The sequence below is a fragment of the Balaenoptera ricei genome, chromosome 6 (assembly GCF_028023285.1).
Source record: "Balaenoptera ricei isolate mBalRic1 chromosome 6, mBalRic1.hap2, whole genome shotgun sequence".
NCBI classification, from domain to species: Eukaryota; Metazoa; Chordata; class Mammalia; order Artiodactyla; family Balaenopteridae; genus Balaenoptera; species Balaenoptera ricei.
In genome coordinates this window covers 13,399,357-13,418,495 of record NC_082644.1, presented here as the reverse complement: position 1 = coordinate 13,418,495, position 19,139 = coordinate 13,399,357, and the positions used below count along the sequence as shown (strand labels likewise).

Below are 19,139 nucleotides of genomic sequence, written 5' to 3'. Positions count from 1 at the left end.
ACATAATATTTTAAATCTCTTTTATATAAACCAATGAGAATATCAGATTTTAAAATGTGATATACCTGTAAAAGATTTTATGTTTGTGAGAAAGTCTCAAACAGACTGGCACATGTACCCTTCACTATATATCAACTCTGCTGGGAAAAAGCAACATTGGAAATCTTGTGTATCATGGATATGAGCTTTAACCGTTATTTACTACGCTTACTTTAAGTCCTCAGAGAGGCCAAGCATTTATAAAATGATCACACTTACAATGGCTATTTGCTTCACATGTGTTCTACTTCCTAGTGTGGACTTGAAGTTTCCATGCCACTGTGATTATCCATTTTAATAACCTAAGCACTATACTTAGAATGGAAGCATTCTATGGAATAAACCGAGAAGCATGTCTATTAAAGTTTATGGCCAAAAAATAAATACATAAAGTTTATGGCCACTATGTTATACTACTATTTAACTTAATTCTTTCTAAATTTCAGATCCCACGACAAGTGAAAGCTATCCACCAATTGGGAAAGTAAATGGTACACTGTGCCTACCAGGACAGATCAGTTTAATGAAGTTTTAATCTGTCTTTAAACACTGTTTTCAAATTGTAATCTATGTTATTCAAATTTAAAAAGTAAAACCTGCACGTGTATTTAAAACATGTTTTTTTAATATGCCCACCATAACTATTACATAATACACAATCAATAAATAATCATTGAATTTATGCAGGCCAATTTACCCAACTGACCCACCAATCACAATAACTAAATGTAGAATCAATTTACTCTGCCTACACTTTTAGTTTAATACATTTAAAAAATTAACATGATTTTATTCCTAAAAAAGATGACTACATCAGGAAGACAAATATTAAAATATTTAAAAATTTTAAAGTCTGACAACAGCAAATGTTGAAGAGGATATGGATCAATGAGAGGGTTTATGCATTGCTGGTGGGATATAAATTACCACAATGACTTTCAAAAACAATTTGGCATTATTTTAAAAAATTAAACATTCACATACCTTAATACCCAATAATTACAACTTCCATATATATCCTAGAGCAGTGGTTCTCAAAAGTGGGGTCTCTAGACCAGCACCATTAGGATCACCTGGAAGTAGATTAGAAATTCAAACTCCTAGCCTCACCCCAGACCTAGTGAATCTAAAGCTCTGGGGAATGAGGCCCAGCAATAGTTGCTCAATTCCTCCAGGTGATTCCAACACATGCTAAAGTTTGCAAACCATTGCCCTAGAAAGATGCTTGCACTTGTGTGCACCAGGATATACAGTAATACTCATGGCAGCACCGTCAATTTCATTGCAAAATATAAAGAAAATAAACAACCCAACTGTCCACTGACAGGAGAATGGATAAATTGTGATAGTATTTGTATATACTTTGTATAATTATTATAAAGCAGTGAAAATGACTAAACTATCAGTATGTGGGACAAAATGGATGAAATCTTAGAAATATTATACTGAATGAAAAACTCACGTCCAAAAAGACTATGTACAATGTGATACCAATTTAGGATATGATATATCCCAAAGCTGACAAAACATATAGTTTACTTATACATACATACGTGGCAAAACTATTTACTGAAAAAGAATTCATGAAATTGGCTGCCTTCATGGGATAAATATAGGAAAGTAGACAAGCACATTAAGTTTTGATAATATGCTATTTCTTGAGCTGTGTGGTAAGTTTACTGATATTCATTATATTATGTTCCTTTTAATTTTTATGCATATTAGTATTCTTTACTGTATCCTTTTATATGTATCAAATACATTTTAAAAACGTTTAAACTTGAAGAGCAGGTTTCTTATTAATGTTTAGATTTCAATAGACAAAGCTTTACATAGATTTCCACCTTTCTTCAACTCAACACAATGAATTCAACTCTGGAAACTCTGTTAATACCAACAACACATTTCTGACCTAATATCAAAGCCAGAAGAAAACAGGTCCGGGACCAAGACTGTAAACATCAGTACAGAATTAAGATCTATTTCATATCCCACTGTATCTGCAGTGCCTGGCATGGTTCCTCCTCAAAGACGGAACTCAGTCTAAGTGTCGACTGAATGAATGAATAAGGTATACAAAAGGCCTACAACTGGCACAGCACATTATTGAATATTCTCAATTTAAAAAAAAAGCAACTTATGTCCAAGATGCACGGAAACTTTGAATTTACATCGGGTTGCTCAGAAGCCACTCACTACATTCAGAGATCTAAGTTCTCACTTCATATTCCTCGATGCCAACTATTACACAGAATATTAAAAGGAGAACAACGGGAATTCTGAGGCATATGGAGAGAGGATGAAAAGGTTCAAACCCGACTCTTCTGGAGCAACTTAAACAAACTAAAATGTAAAGATCCCATTTTTTTAGAAATATGGCCTTCAAATGTTTTTCACTACGTACCCCTTAAGTAAAACGTTTTTGGGCATGTGCTCAAACATTTGTATACTTATTTACTTACTTATAAAGTATATACCACTGTCAGGAAGAATATAATTTCCCAAATGATAAGAGGACTTTTATTGACTTAAGACGATGAGTCAACCAGTAAAAATCCCGTAAATATTTATCATTAAATTTAGTGAACTCCTGCCAAATTCAAGGTTGACTTTATACATTAAAAGAAAAAGAAAAAAAAATCTGAAACTGCCTTTGTGTGCTGGAAAGTATTTTGAAATGCCTTGCTAATTGGGATGACCTCATCCTATTATTGGCTAATATCTCAAAGAACGACATACACTTGGGGAGCAGTTTACTGTTAATAGCAGTTATTAAATAGGACTTCAAATAGTCTTCTTTAAAATTTGGGGCTTTTTGCCCTCTTCTCCGATCTAGAGATCCATTGTTTTTTGTTGGTTTGTTTTGTTTTTTTTAAAGATTGGCATTTTTAATTTATTAATTTATTTATTTATTGGGTTGCGTTGGGTCTTCATTGCTGTGTGCAGGCTTCCTCTAGTTGCAGCGAGCACGGGCTTCTCATTGCAGTGGCTTCTCTTGTTGTGGAGCATGGGCTCTAGGTGCGTGGGCTTCAGTAGTTGTGGCTCGCGGGCTCTAGAGCGCAGACTCAGTAGTTGTGGCGCACAGGCTTAGTCGCTCCGCAGCATGTGGGATCTTCCCAGCCCAGGGCTCGAACCCGTGTCCCCTGCATTGGCAGGCGGATTCTTAACCCCTTTGTGCCACCACGGAAGTCCCTTTTTTAAAAAAAATCTGATAGTTTATATTAGAAGTGGCAGCCTTGGGGAGGATCCTCTGGGAGGATCCCACATGCCGCGGAGAAACTAGGCCCGTGAGCCACAATTACTGAGCCTGCGCGTCTGGAGCCTGTGCTCCGCAACGGGAGAGGCCGCGATAGTGAGAGGGCCGCGCACCGCGATGAAGAGTGGCCCCCACTTGCCGCAACTAGGGAGAGAGCCCTCGCACAGAAACGAAGACCCAACACAGCCATAAATAAATTAATTTAATTAAATATTTTTAAAAAAGAAGTGGCAGCCCTGCCATTTCTCATGGCTTACTTGTGCTTGCCTAGTTAGTATTGTCTTCGATCTGCATCTTGTTTGAAGGAATCTTGTCAAGCCACTTGGCATTTTGGTGAGGGTTAACTTAGTGAAAACGGTATAATACACATCTTAACCTGGCACATGCAAGCTTCACCACATCACAATATGCCAAAGGGAACCAACTAGTGAAGAAGCAACTGTCAGCTTTTCCCATGTGAACGTCCGGCCTCCTCAGAAGACCTGAGACCAGCTGACATTCTCAGTCATTAAAAGCACCTGTGTCTTTCCAGATTGGACAAACCAAGTCTTAATATAATTTTATATCTTTAAGTAAAAAATATAAATAAAAGGTATATTTCTTCTTAAACTCTACTGGATCCTCTTGCACGCCCCGTGTGGTGGACCCTCTCACTCTGGAAAGCACTGTTTTAGAGAAGGCACAGCCCCCTCTTCAAAACATTTAGTAGTCACACTTATGTTTACTCAGTGTACGGAAAAGTCAGAAGTCTATGATGTAGTCCCCTGCGGTGACTCTGTGTCTTCCTAACCCCAGGCTTCAAGGCCCAGTCTGGCAATCACTGAACAAGCCTTAAGGGAGGGAAACTTATTTGAAAAAGACAGGCATTACTCTTATGGCCAGGAAACAAAAATAGAGGCTAGGTAAACAAGGAGATGATGAAAGTGACACAGACATTCCAACCGGTGGATAGGAAACCAAACTCTATCTCCTTGTAGTGCTTTGTTTCAGCTCCACGAAAAATCATGTCAAGATTATGCCAACCCTGACGAAATACAGTCACTTTATTTATACAGAAAACGCAGGCTGTGATTGTATTATTCCGCTCTCTTTGGTCAAATAAGAGTAATTATAGTATAATTTTTTAAATCAGCTTAAGGGAGACGAGAGGAAACACTGACAAGTTTGGCACAGAATATGTTTTCCAGTTAAGCAGCAAGGATTATGGCATGACTTATTTTTAATATTGAATCATACTGGTATTCTCCAGTTTGGGTTTTTATAATCTTTGTAACAAACACATTTAGCTATTTGAGATGAGTTTTTTCCAATTCTCTGAGATTCTCTAGCAAAATATTTTTAAAGCAAATAAAATCAAATCCAAAAACCTAACCTAGTCAAAAGCAAGCAGGGGCTTCCCTGGTGGCGCAGCGGTTGCGAATCTGCCTGCTAATGCAGGGGACACGGGTTCAAGCCCTGGTCTGGGAAGACGCCACATGCCACGGAGCAACTAGGCCCGTGAGCCACAACTACTGAGCCTGCGCCTCTGGAGCCTGTGCTCCGCAACGGGAGAGGCCGTGATACTGAGAGGCCCGCGCACCGCGATGAAGAGTGGCCCCCACTTGCCGCAACTAGAGAAAGCCCTAGCACAGAAATGAAGACCCAACATAACAACCAATCAATCAATCAATAAATCTTTAAAAAAAAAAAAAAAAAAAGTAAGCAGCTTTCAGAAAAAAGCCACCTTATTGAAAATATGGCAAGACTAAGCCAGCCAACTTTTGACAAGAACAAAATTCAGTACTTTCAGAAGAAATAGTTAAATATTTATGGCTGGGTCTAAACATCTTGTTTTCCATGGAATAACACAGCAGAGATGTTAAATAAAAGGGTCAATCAGAGATCTGTTTTTGAGAACGTACTGCAATTGTAACTTTGGATCTACTAAATCTTTCTTCCTGTAACAATATATGTTTTAGATTATGAGTAGTAATCAACAGACAAAACAGGTACAGAAAAAGTTAATAAGGGTCAGAAATAATGTGAATCTTGGGAAGCCTATTTTGAGGCAGCATTTGTGAAAATTCAAGAACTTGAATTTATGCCAGTTCTGTTTTTATATGAGTAATAAATCTCCAAAGCCAGAAAAACGCAACATTATATAGTCAACACACTACAGTGCGGTTCAAATTTTTACAGCACGTTTACTCAAAACTGCAGAGTAGTTGGAAAGCCATTTTTTTTAAACCGTGGCACAATTACTCTATTTAAAAATGTACAGTGTTTCCGAAAGATGCAGGAAGCAAACCATTCTGGCAAATGAAACGGAGCCCAATCTATCTTCATCTCAGACTCACAAGGCTTAATTATTTCTAAATGTCATTTAGCCACACCATAAACGTCTGCCTTGAACAGTCAAATTTTCCAAAGAAGCCGAACTTTCCTGGGTGGGGCAAGAGGCTGAGAAGGAACAGGATTCATGTTGGCTTACTGCAGCGTTGGAAAAATATTTAGCACCACACACTCAACAAAGGCCTAACACAGCAAAGAGCAATGTCCAATCAATCCATTTTGCTCTATTGCCCTAGTCCTCTAAGGAACTAAAATACGGCGAAAGACTAAAGAGAGTACAAAAGTTTGGCGGCGGCGGGGCTTGGGGCTCCTAAAGGGGGGGAGGGAGGGGGACCATCAAGAAAATGTCACCAATTTTCCATCCGTCTTATTGGCCCTAGGATGGGAGAGTGTTTTACTTATCCAGGGAGAGAAAGAGTTGAAATTCTTTTCACCTGATCAACCTTACACGCCTTAGCCGTTACGGCTACTTTCTGGAGCAGACCATTACTCAGCACGAAGGTGGGAACCGGCGCCTTCTGTAGCCAGGGGTGGGGGGCAGAAGGGTCTTGGGGGAAGTGGGAAGAGGAATAGAAGCATCAGGTGACAGCGGCCCTCCCCACGCCCTCCGAGTCCTCTGTTCTCCAGGACCCACACCTGGACTTAGGAACGACTGAGCACAAGCTGACCTGCGCGCTGGTCCCCAGAGCAGCTGGGGAGTCCAAGGGCAGGCTCGGGCTAGGAATCCCGGGGGTGGGGAGGAGGCCGAGGGGACCCGACGTTCGCCTCCTCCTGGACGCCCCCCACCCCGGCGCACGCCCACCTCCCCTCTCCCAGCCCCTCTCCCCAACTTCAGCCCTCTGCCCTGTGCGCCCGCTCCGCACTCCGCTGCCCTCGCCCCCCAGCAGCCGGGCCCGCCTCGCCTCCTCCCGACCCCCTTACCTTTCCATTCTTGGGGCTGCCGTTAAGGAACAGGGTCACCCGCCTCATCGCGCTGCCCCCACTGGGTCCTGAGTGAGTCGCCACCCTCCCACCTGGCTCTCCTCCCACCTTTTTCTTTTCCCGCCCTTCCCCTCCCTCCACCCACTCGGACTCTCCTCCCTTCGCCACCTTCCTTCCCTTACTGACTGACACACACACACACACACACGCGCGCACACACACAAGCACGCACTCTGTCCCACACCCCAAGGTTGGCGGGTCCTCCTTCCCACCCCGCCCCTGGGCTCCTCAGTCAGCCTGGGGCCCTTCCCCCACCTCTCCCAGACTGACTCTAAGCTCCGCCAATCATCGGGCAGCGCCGGCCAAAATTCAGCCAATCATCGCCCTGCACTGGGTGGGCTCTAACTAACCCAGCCCAGCTGGAAGGAGGGAAGAGAGGCTGCAGTCTAGCCGACGGGGAAGGGTTATCAGCCAATCAGAGCTGAACCTGGAGCCGAACGGCGGCTCAAAGCGTTACTGAGCAGGCGCATAGCCAACACCAGGTAGCGCTTATCTGCATACGGAGGCGGGGCTTGAGGGAAGAGGCAGAGCGCTGGCAGTGATCCACAACCAGTCAGAGCCTCCCAACTTTAACCCCTCCCACTCGCTCAACCCACCGAGGAAACGGCTGCGGTCGGGACTGGCTGATTGGGTAAGAGCCAGCCCGTCGTTCTGTCAGGATTGGTTCAATGATTCTTTTCGAAGTTCGCAGCATCCAATCGAAAGGCCTGGGACGGAGCCAAACGGCTAATCAAAAGGTTCCTCCGCGAGGCTCTCACGGAAAATAGTTCCCGCGGACACAGGTCAGCAGTGGATCTCTCTGGACAGTGTGTTAACGGCGGCTAGCGGTGGTGTTTCTCCGAGCCCACGAAGCCACTCCTGTTCCTGGGAAGGCGAGGTAGAGGTCTGGGAGAGTTCGGTGCGCGCGCGCACACGTGCGAGTGGCGTGGGCGTAGAGATTCGCAGAGTAACGCCGGGACGCCGAGGAGGCGGGGCCGGCGATTTGAATCGGGCGGCGGGCCGCGGCCGGGCGGAGGGGTGGGTGTAGGTAACGCCGGCTGTGGGGTCTGGGTGTCGGCGGCCGGGGACCAGGTAGCCCCCCGCGGCTGGCTTGGCGGCCGACAGTTACTTTCTCGAGCGAGCCCATCAGGACCAGAGAGCCGAGGTCTAGAAGGCACGACAGCCACGACACTCATCGGCGGAGTGTTCAAAATAAACCCGAGAGCGAGGTAAGGCAAGCGGCCTGGTTGGGATTTCCGAGACAGTAGTGCCGCAGAGCTGTTTCTTCGACGTGTTTCTCAGAAGTGTGTTCTACTGGATCACCCGCGTGCTTTTTAAAATGCAGATTTCTGGGGCCCAGCCAGACCTCCTGAATTAGAATTTTTGGGAATCCGCAAAGCTGCTTCTCCAACAGGGTGCCTAGATGATTCTCATGTTCGCAAAGGTCGAAAAGCCTTGGCTTTATAGTATGGGATCTGCTTTGTTTCATCCCGAACAGCAGTTTCCTCCATTTCTCTTTAATTTGAGCTCCAAAAGTAGTCTCTTGTCATCTGTTTTCGTGCCAGTATAGGTTGTATTAGAATTCAGTCTTGAGAGAGGATCTCGATCAAATCACATTAATTTTGGAGGTGGGGTTATTTTTCTTTTTTCTTTCTTCTCTCTCTTTTTTAGATGGATGATAGTTCAAAAGACAGCAAGCCCCTTGAAACCAAGGCATCTGCTATTAATAACGCTGGTATGTAGTGGCCTGTTGTTTCTTTGTGAAATTTAAGGTTTAGGTGTTTATCTTGATAATGATGTTTAGACATCATTATCTACATATTGTCATACATATCATATCTACATATTGTCTGTTTCAGAAAATACCTCTTTTATTTTGGGAAATGGGAAGCTTGTAACTCCTCACAAGCCTGCAGCTGAAGTGACTCCTAATCGTTGCATGTCAGATGCTTTTCAATCACCTTTGAACTTTTCCACAGTAACTGTGGAGCAATTGGGAATTACACCTGAAAGTTTTGTAAAGAACTCTTCAGGTAAGAGATGTTGTTCTTCTATTGCAGTGCCTTTAAAAGTTGAAAAATTAAACTCTATTTTGTTCACTTACCCTGTCTATCTTATTACTTTATCTAAATTGATTGACTCTCAGACTTGCTGCATCAGGGAGATCAGGGTCCCAGGGCACCCAGCATGATAGTGTTCCTAAGTCACAGCTACGCTCCAGGCCCAAACTGGAAAAGGACATGTTGTGCGAGTCGCTTTTTGACCCGACACATGGGATACAGGAGTGTGTATGCGAAAATGTAATACATTTTATGGTCAGGTATGGTAAAAATGAGAGAAAGTTGAAGGGCAATTAAAATATGACATTGACAGACTGGGGCATGCCTCTTTCAAAATCGCAAACAAAATCGACTCAGGCTTATCTCCTTTATGGAATAGAAATGAAATTCACCTGTGAAGTCTGATTTAGCTGAAGAAACAAATAATGGGAATGGAATTAGAGAACAGAATTTAGAAATGGAGGGTAATGGGGTACTTGGAAGTCAGAGGGCACTAGACTAGTAATACCTGATGGAGACAAGACTGAAGTGGATGCCAACCTGTGTTCCCTTCTCAAGAACATCATTCTTAGACCTTTAAAAAGCTAGACTGGCTGGAATTCAGGGTAGTGTGCTGAAGGTAGACAGGTATCTAAGAGAAACAAATTATTTTGAACAATTGAGGACATGAGAGTGTGTGCCTGGGGGGAGATCGTCCTTGGGGATCAGAAAAAGAGAAGTTTTTAGTCCAAAGCAATCCATTACCAACTCTGTGCAGGAAATAAGAAACAAAAATGAGACCTGTTAATTCAAATATATTCATGCGTTTGTTCCACAACTTTTTAAAATAAACTTATTTATTTCATTTTTGACCGTGTTCGGTCTTCGTTGCTGCACGCGGGCTTTCTCTAGTTGTGGCGAGTGGGGGCTACTCTTCGTTGCGGTGCGCGGGCTTCTCATTGCGGTGGCTTCTCCTGTTGTGAAGCACGGGCTCTAGGCTCGCGGGCTTCAGTAGTTGAGGCTCGCGGGCTCAGTAGTTGTGGCTCACAGTCTCAGTAGTTGTGACACACGGGCTTATTTGCTCCACGGCATGTGGGATCTTCCCGGACCAGGGCTCGAACCCATGTCCCCTGCATTGGCAGGCGGATTCTAAACCACTGCGCCACCAGGGAAGCCCTGTTCCACAACTTTTTGATAAACGCCTCCTATGTGCCAAGCACTGCTCCAGGGGCATGGAATAAATCAATAGACAAAACAAAGGTACCTACCCATCTGATGATGTGTGCACAGTTTTTCCTGGACTTTTCCACTTAGATCTCTGTACCATACATTCATCATATTCTCTCTCAGGCTGGTGGATCATGGGTATTCAGGGCATGATTACTGATTGCCTTGTTTTGTTCCAACTTACAAGAGAGTTTTCATTATAGGAAAGTCATCATCCTACCTTAAAAAATCCAGACGACGCTCTACAGTTGGTGTTCGGGGCTCTCCTGAAACAAACCATCTAATTCGTTTCATTGCCCAGCAGCGGAATTTAAAGAATGCTTCTTTGACCAAGAATTCCCCTTGTCAGGTATGGTTTTCTTTTTTAAGTTCTGTCATGAATTCTTCTAGGGGCTGTTTTGCTCTGTTAGAAAGCTTTTGTCCAGTGTTGGTACTCTCCAGTGCACCTCATCTGTTTGGGATCTGGAGAGAGAATATTTTCTCTGTGTCTTACAGAGATTGTGCGCTTAGTGTAAATGTTGATGTTGAGCATGGATCTATTAAAGGTTATGAGATCCTGGATAGAAATGGTGTTCTGGAGGCGCTTTCTGTTTTATTTTGCACATTTTTGTCTAGTTCATGTCTGTTTTTCTCTAATGAGGTGAGGCAGTGTTTTCCGACCTTCTTTTAATATTTTGTCTGTAAGTGTCTAATACTTTTGTGACTACTGTGTGTTGGCATGTAGGGGCAAGAGTTCCCCACACCCCCACCAAAATGTATTTGGGATAACCTTGTGGAAAGGAGCGAAGTGTTTGTTGCTGGGGAAGTATTTAGATATTTTTGCAGATTTTTATCAGAATAATACATGCTTCTAAAAAAGTCAAATAGTACAGACTCGCTATGAAAGGCAGTCCCGGGCTTGCCCTTCTTTGGCTCTTTTCGCTCTTTTGGTATGGGCCTTCCTATTTTAAAAGGTACTTTTATTGCCACTTCTTTATTTTTCATTTTAGACCCTGTGTATACATGAGGTTGTTTAGTGCAGTGCAGGGCTTCTCAGAAATTAATCTGCAGATTCCTGGGAATCCCTGAGTCCCATCCAAGAGGTCCATGAGGTCAAACTATTTGTTGGAACAGCACTAAGGTGTTATTTGCCCTTTTTCACTGTGTTGATGTTTGCACTCATGGTGTAAGAGCAGTGGTGGTTAAAACTGATGGCCTCAAGCAGTCATTTTACCTTCAACCCTGTTCATCATTTACAGAAAACAATAATAAGTCCAGTTTCACTTAACATCCTTGAAGCAATAAAAATTATACATTTTATTAATTTTCAACCCTGGAATATTATGTGTGATGAAATGGGAAGTAGACACCAGGCACTTCCGAAGTATATACCAAAGTGTGGTGGATGTTTCCAGAAAAGTCATGGATATGATTGTTTGAGCTGTGAACTAGCCACTTTTTTCATGGAACATCGTGTTTATTTGAAAGAATGACTGACAGACATGGTTAGTCAGACTTGGGAATGTGGCTGGCATTTTCTCAGAAATGAACAGTGAACCTGCCACTTCAAGGAAAGCCAGATATTTCTTACCAATGAAAAAAATTCGAATTTTTGAGAGCAAACTAGAATTTTGGAAAACTTGTATTCACCACTGTGATCTTACTTGACAGCTTCCCAATGGCTGCACTTTTCTGATGGATCAGTGGGGATATTAATGTGACATTTGGCTATTGCACAGTAAAATATGTCAACGTTTGGAAGATACACATAACTGAGTGAACCAGTATTTTCTACGTGACCAGTACATGCAAATTATACCCTCAAGTTGCAGGATAGGCCCATGGATTTTAACATAACAGAATATGAAAAGTTCATTGATAAGATTTCATATTTGACATTGCAACTAACATTTAAGAAATCTTCATTGAATTTTGTGTTGCATTAAAGGATATCCACAATTCTGGAAAAGCTGTTGGAATATTCTTGATAGATATAACGAACGTGAACTAAGAGTCTTTGGTGTGCTGAATAATTTTTTAGGGTGTAAAAACTTATTGAGAACTGTGTTAGAGTATATGGGAACATGGCCTGTGGAGTTGTATTGTTGGTGTTTGATTCTAGGCTTTATTATTAGTTAATTGTGACTTTAGGCAAATTACTTGAATTTTCTGGTCCAGGGGTGATAATAGTAGCAAGAGTTTTATGAGGTTGAATAAATTAATAGTTATGAAATACTTACAACTGTGCCTGGAACATGGTATGTTTTATGCTATCATTGTTGTTATTTCTGTGAAAAATGAGGATTTTGCTCTCACATCTCCCAGCCATAGCTGTCCTGACACTTTCCCCTTCCTGCCTTCCTACCAGTACAACCAGTTACAATTTGTGTTTAAATTAGGGTTTACTATGTATTATCTAATCCTATAGATATTTTTCATGAATTGCCATATGGTGTGTTAGGGCCATATTTCCTTTCTTGCATAACTTTTGTTTTTCCTGTGATTAATAAGTACCTTTTTTTTTTTTTTGGTTTAGTCTTTTAATTTACCATGATGGACTATCTTTCACTGTGGATTGTTGAGGACATTATAGTTTTGTTGAAGTTTTCTTCCTTATTTCATGGGGTCTCATTTTGCTACGTAATTATTTTAGGTTCTGGCTCATGCTCAAATCTTTCTTCAGATGCCTAGTGATCCTTGACTCTGTTCACATTTGAAGGTGCGACACTTTAAAAACTGACTGGGAGGTAACAGTGTGTGTTCTGGCTCTGCTGGCTGGTGGATTTCCATGTAGGACAACAGGGCCACTTTTTCAGTGAAGGAACTCCCAAATATTAGAATCCTGTGGGTATTTTCTCTTTGGTAGATCTGTTTTCTTTGAGGGAATTCCTGTGGGTGTAAACCCAAGCCCTAGAACCGTGGAAGGCAAATGTGGAAAGCGGCTGGAAGTCATTGAGAAGACTTGGACAAACTGTTTTCAGTACAGGCCTCCTATCCTTAGCTGTTTAGATCTCATAGAGTCCTAAATCTCTGTGTTCCCTCCAAAACATAAAGGTTCTTTCCTATTTGTGGAGAGATCTGTGGGTTCACGTGCTACTGATACAGCGTCAACATTGCCCTGGACCCTTGTTTCAGACATATTGAATATCTGATGCTTTAGATAACCTGAGCCTTTCTGGGGGTCTCTAGCAAGTCATCTTGTTTCCTGTTATCAAACCACCCTAAGGAGCCCCTGTCAGTTTCAGCTTTCTCTGGACTAAGTCAGTTTTTGTTTGGTGACATTCCATATCTGCTGTTGATTTTTCTCTTTTTTTTTTTTCTTAAGGATATACATGCACATATGTACATAAACACATCCCCACACATATCATATGACTGTACTTATTAAAAGAATTGCTGGAATATATAGTTGTAGTATCTAGCATTGAGATATTCAAGAATGAAAACAAGAGTAGTGGAGGAAAGATGAGGGGTATATATTGCAAAATGATCACCACGCATAGTTACAAATTCTTTTTTCCCTGTGATGAGAACTTTTAAGATTTACTCTTTTAGCAACTTTCAAATATGCAATACAGTATTATTAATTATAGTCACCATGCTGTACATTATATCCATGACTTATTTATTTTATAACTGAAAGTTTATACCTCTTGACCCCCTTCACCTATTTTTTGTTTGGTTGGTTTTTTTTTGTTTTTTTTTCCTTCACCTATTTTTTACACACTCCCAACAACCAGCCACCAATCTGTTCTCTGTATCTGTGAGCTTGGTTTGATTTTTTTGTTTTCTTTTGTGTGTTTGTCTTAGATTCCACAGATAAGTGAGATCGTATGTATTTGTCTTTCTCTGATTGACTGACTTAGCGTAAGGCCCTTGAAGTCCATATGTGTTGTTGCAAATGGCAAGGTTTCATTCTTATGGCCGAATAATATTCCATTGTGTGTATACCACAATTTCTTTATCCATTCATTCATCAAGTGACAATTAGGTTGTTTCCATATCTTGGCTGTTGTAAATAATACTGTGTTGAACATGGGCTTACATATATCTTTTTGAGTTACTGTTTTCCTTTGATTAAGTACCCAGAAGTAGAGTTTCTGGATCATATAGTACTTCCTAATTTTTTGAGGAACCTCCATACCATTCTCCATAGTGGCTGCACCAATTTGCATTCTGACCAACAGTGCACAAGGGTTCCCTTTTCTCCACATCTTCACCAACACTTGTTATCTCTTGTGTTTTCAATAATAGCCATTCTGACAGGTATGAAGTGATATGTCATTGTGGTTTTGATTTGCATTTTCCAGATGATTAGAAATGCTGAGCACCTTTTCATGTACCTGTTGACCATCTGTATGTCTTTGGAAAAATGCCTATTCAGATCCTCTGCCCATTTTTTAATCAGATTGGTTTTCTGCTGTTGAGTTGAAATGAGTTCTTTTTATATTTTGGACATTAACCCCTTATCAGACATATGATTTGCAAATTTGCTCCCGTTTGGTAGGTTGCCTTTTCAATTTGTTGATGATTCTCTGCTGTGCACAAGCTTTTTAGTTTGATATAGTCCCACTTGTTCGTTCTTGCTTTTGGTGCCTTTGCTTTTGGTGTCAAATCCAAAAAATCATCACCAAGACTTATGTCAAGTTGCTTACCACCTGTTTTCATCTAGGAGTTTTACGGTTTCAGGTCTTATGTTCAAATCTTTAATCCATTTTGTGTATGGTGTAAGATAGTGGTCCAGTTTCATTCTTTTTTGTATCTGTTCTGTTTTCCCAACACTGTTTATAGAAGAGACTGTCCTTTTCTCATTGTATAGGCATACCCCCTTTTATTGTGCTTTACTTTATTGTGCTTTGCATTTTTTAAAATAAATTTATTTATTTATTTTTGGCCGCGTTGGGTCTTCGTTTCTGTGCGAGGGCTTTCTCTAGTTGCGGCAGGCGGGGGCCATTCTTCGCTGCGGTGCGCGGGCCTCTCACTATCGCGGCCTCTCTTGTTGCGGAGCACAGGCTCCAGACGCGCAGGCTCAGTAGTTGTGGCTCACGGGCCTAGTTGCTCCGCGGCATGTGGGATCTTCCTGGACCAGGGCTCGAACCCGTGTCCCCTGCATTGGCAGGCGGATTCTTAACCACTGAGCCACCAGGGAAGCCCCCTTTTTTTTTTTTCTTTTCTTTTTTTTTTTTTTTTTTAACAAATTGAAGGTTTGTGGCTACCCTGCGTCGAGCAAGTCTACTGGCACCATTTTTCCAACAGTATTTGCTCACTTTGTATCTCTGTGTCACATTTTGGTAATTCTTGCAATATTTCAAACTTTTTCATTATTATCTTTTATTATTATTATATTATATCATATCATTACTATTAGGGTGATCAGTGATATTTGATATTACTATTGTAATTGTTTTAGGGCGCCACGAACTGCACCCATATAAGATGGCGAACTTAATCGATAAATGCTGTGTTTGTGTGTGTGTGTGTGTGTGTGTGTGTGTGTGTGTTCAAACTGCTCCACCAACCTGCCATTCCCCCATCTCTCTCTCTCTCTCCTTAGGCCTTCCTATTCCCTGAGAATAACACTATTGAAATTAGGCCTTTAACTGTTCAAGTGAAAGGAAGAGTTGCACATCTCTCACTTTAAATCAAAAGCAAGAAATTATTAAGCTTAGTGAGGAAGGCATGTCAAAAGCTGAGATAGGCTGAAAGCTAGGCCTCTTGGCCAAACAGTTAGCCAAGTTGTGAATGCAAAGGAAAAGTTCTCGGGTGAAATTAAAATTTCTACGCTAGTAAACACACAAATGATGAGAGAGCAAAACAGTCTTATTGCAGATATGGAGAAAGTTTTAGTGGTCTGGATAGAAGATCAAACCAGCCACAACATTCACTTAAGCCAGGGCCTAATCAAGAGTATGGCCCTAATTCTCTTCAGTTCTATGAAACCTGAGAGAGGTGAGGAAGCTGCAGAAGAAAAGTTTGAAGCTAGCAGATGTTGGCTCATGAGGTTTAAGGGAAGAAGCTGTCTCCATAACATAAAAGCAAGGTGAAGCAGCAAGTTATCCAGGAGATAGATCTAGCTAAGATAATTAATGAAAGTGGCTGCACTAAACAACAGATTTGCAATATAGATGAAACAGCTTTACATTGGAAGAAGATGCATCTAGGGCTTCCATAACTAAAGAGCAGAAGTCAATGCCTGGCTTCAAAGCTTCAAGGACGGGCTGACTCTCTTGTTAAGGGCTAATGCTGCTGGTGACTTGAAGTTGAATTCAAAGTTTATTTACCATTCTGAAAATCCTAGGGCCCTTAAGAGTTGTGCTAAATCTATTCTGCCTGTGCTCTAAAAATGGAACAACAAAGCCTGGATGATAGCATATCTGATTACAGCATGGTTTATTGAATATTTTAAGCCCTCTATTGAGACCTACTGCTCAGTAAAAAGATTCCTTTCAAAATATTACTGCTCATTGACAGTGCACTTGGTCACCCAAGAGCTTTGATGGAGATGTACAATGTGATTCACGTTGTTTTCGTGCGTGGTAACACAACATCTATTCTGCAGCCCATGGATCAAGGAATAATTTTGATTTTCAAGTCTTATTACTTAAGATATACATTTTGCAAGCCCATAGCTGCCATATATGGTGGTTCCTCTGGATCTGGGCAGAGTAAATTGAAGACATTCTAGAAAGGATTCATCCTTCTAGATGCCATTAAGGACATTCATGATTCATGGAAAGGGATCAGAGATCAAAATATCAACATTAATAAGAGTTTGGAAGAAGTTGATTCCAACCCTCATGGATGACTTTGTGGGGCCCAAGACTTTGAGGGGTTCAAGGAAGTAACTGCAGATGTGGTAGAAATAGAGAATTAGAAGTGGAGCCTGAAGATGTGACTGAATTGCTGCCATCTTACGATAAAACTTTGATGGATGAGGAGCTGCTTCTTATGGATGAGCAAAGAAAGTGGTTTCTTTTTTTTTTTTTTTAAAGGAATTCCTTTATTTTTATTATTTATTTTATTTATTTTTGGCTGTGTTGGGTCTTCGTTTCTGTGCGAGGGCTTTCTTTGGTTGTGGCGAGCGGGGGCCACTCTTCATCGCGGTGCGCAGGCCTCTCACTGTCACGGCCTCTCTTGTTGCGGAGCACAGGCTCCAGACGCGCAGGCTCAGTAGTTGTGGCTCACGGGCCCAGTTGCTCCGCGGTATGTGGGATCTCCCCAGACCAGGGCTCGAACCTATGTCCCCTGCATTGGCAGGCAGATTCTCAACCACTGCGCCACCAGGGAAGCCCAGAAAGTGGTTTCTTGAGATGAAATCTATTCCTGGTAAAGATGCTTTGAAGACTGTTGAAATGATGACAAGGGATTTAGAATATTACATAAGCATAGTTGATAAATCAGCTGCAGGGTTTGAGAGGATTGGCTCTAATTCTGAAAGAAGTTCTCCTGTAGGGAAAATGGTGTCAAACAGCATTGCATGCTACAGAGAAATCGTTTGTGAAAGAAAGTCAATCTATGTGGCAAACTTCATTGTTGTCTTATTTTAGGAAATTGCCACAGACACCCTAACTTTGAGCAGCCACCAGCCTGGTCAATCTTTGAGGCAAGACCCTCCACCAGCAAAAAGATTGCTGCTCACTGAAGGCTCAGATTGATGGTTAGCATTTTTTAGCAATAAAGTTTTTTAATTAAGGTATGTACGCTGTTAGACATAATGCTGTTGCGCACTTAATGGACTGTTCACACAGTCTGGTGTGAACATAACTTGTATATGCACTGGGAAGCCGAAACATTTGTGACTTGCTTTACTGCAATATTCACTTTATTGTGGTGAGCTGGAACCTAACCCACAGTGTCTCCAAGTTATGCCTGTAGATTCTTGGTTCCTTTGTTGTAAGTTAATGGACCATATATGGGTTGGCTTATTTCTGGGCTCCCTATTCTGTTCCATTGATCTATGTGTCTTTTTCTGTTCTGATTACTATAGTACTATAGTTTGAAATCAGGGTGCATGATGCCTCCGGCTCTGTTCTTTCTCAAAATTGCTTTGGCTCTTCAGGGCCTTTTGTGGTTCCATACAAGCTTTAGGATTGTTTGTTTCATTTCTGTGATAAATGCTGTTGGAATTTAGACAGGGATTGCAATGAATCTGTAGATTGCTTTGGGTAGTTATGGACATTTTAACAATATTATTTCTTCCAGTCCGTGAGCACAAAATATCTTTCCATTTATTTGTGTCGTTTTCAATTCCTTTCATCAGTGTCTTATAGTTTTCAGGATGCAGGTCTTTCAGTTCCTTGGTTAAATTTATTCCTAAGTGTTTTATTCTTTTTGATGAAGTTGTAAACGGGATTGCTCTCTTAATTTCTCTTTCTGATAATTCTTTATTTGGGCGTAGAAACACAGCATCTTTGTATGCTTATTTTGTATTCTGCAATTTTACCGAATTTGTTTATTCTAGCAGTTTTTTGGTGTAGTCGTTTTCTATATATAATATGTATCTGCAAATAGCGACAGTTTTATTTTTCCCTTTCCAGTTTGCATGCCTTTTGTTTTCTTTTTCTTTTTTTTTTTTTTTGCCTAATTGCTACTTCTTGATCTTTAAGTGTGACGGCATTAGTTATTGACTTCCCATCGTGTTCAGTGGAAAGTTAGCCCTCTTTCTTCCTCATACCTTTTATCGTAAATGTACGTGTGCACTTCCCATCCTCTATAACTTCCCAATAGATTGGTTCCATCAATATTCAAATGTTTACCTTATTATGACCGTGTGTGTTATTCTGCCCTGTTTTTCCTCATGCGTTTATCTTACTCTGTCCCTTTAACTCTTCCTGGACCCCCATGGCGTCCCATTCCTGTGCCTGTCCATCGCAGCAAAGCTCCCTGAACAGCCATCTGTCCTGTCTTGCTCCGCTTCCTTCCCTCCCATTCTCTCTACTGTAGCCACTCCAGTCGGACTTTTGTTTCTACCACTCCATGGAGAAGACTCTTGTCACCATTGATCACAAATGGCCCACATCTTGGCCAAGACAAAGATTAAGTCTAAGTTTCATCCTACGCAACCTTGCCTCGGCTTTTGACTGAGTTTAGCTACTCCCTCCTTGAAGCACTTTCTTTGCTTTGTTTCTGGGATACCACACTGACCTGATTTTCTTCCTGTGTCACTGTCATCCGTTCCTGTGTTTCATTTGCTTATTCCACCCCTTCCAGTTTTCCCCTCACAAATGCTTGAGCTCCCCCACGGCTCTCCTCTGCCCCCTTTGCTTTCCTTAGGTAAACTAATCCTTTCCCATGGCTTTGAACATCAA

At 41.6% G+C, this 19,139-nt stretch overlaps 2 protein-coding genes across 2 annotated transcripts in view; one reads left to right on the top strand and one right to left on the bottom strand.

Annotated features, from left to right (window-relative positions):
* Nucleotides 1-6,663, bottom strand: part of KCTD9 (potassium channel tetramerization domain containing 9) — a 58,566-nt gene extending 51,903 nt beyond the window's left edge. The window contains exon 1 of the mRNA XM_059926243.1: nt 6,548-6,663. Coding sequence (XP_059782226.1) covers nt 6,548-6,595 — 48 coding nt within the window. The 5' untranslated portion in view covers nt 6,596-6,663. The remainder of the gene's footprint in view (nt 1-6,547) is intronic.
* Nucleotides 6,664-7,354: 691 nt separating this feature from the next.
* Nucleotides 7,355-19,139, top strand: part of CDCA2 (cell division cycle associated 2) — a 49,525-nt gene continuing 37,740 nt past the window's right edge. Inside the window, exons 1-4 of the mRNA XM_059926242.1 lie at nt 7,355-7,484; nt 8,258-8,321; nt 8,446-8,619; nt 10,056-10,201. Of these exons, the coding sequence (XP_059782225.1) occupies nt 8,258-8,321; nt 8,446-8,619; nt 10,056-10,201 (384 nt within the window). The 5' untranslated portion in view covers nt 7,355-7,484. The remainder of the gene's footprint in view (nt 7,485-8,257; nt 8,322-8,445; nt 8,620-10,055; nt 10,202-19,139) is intronic.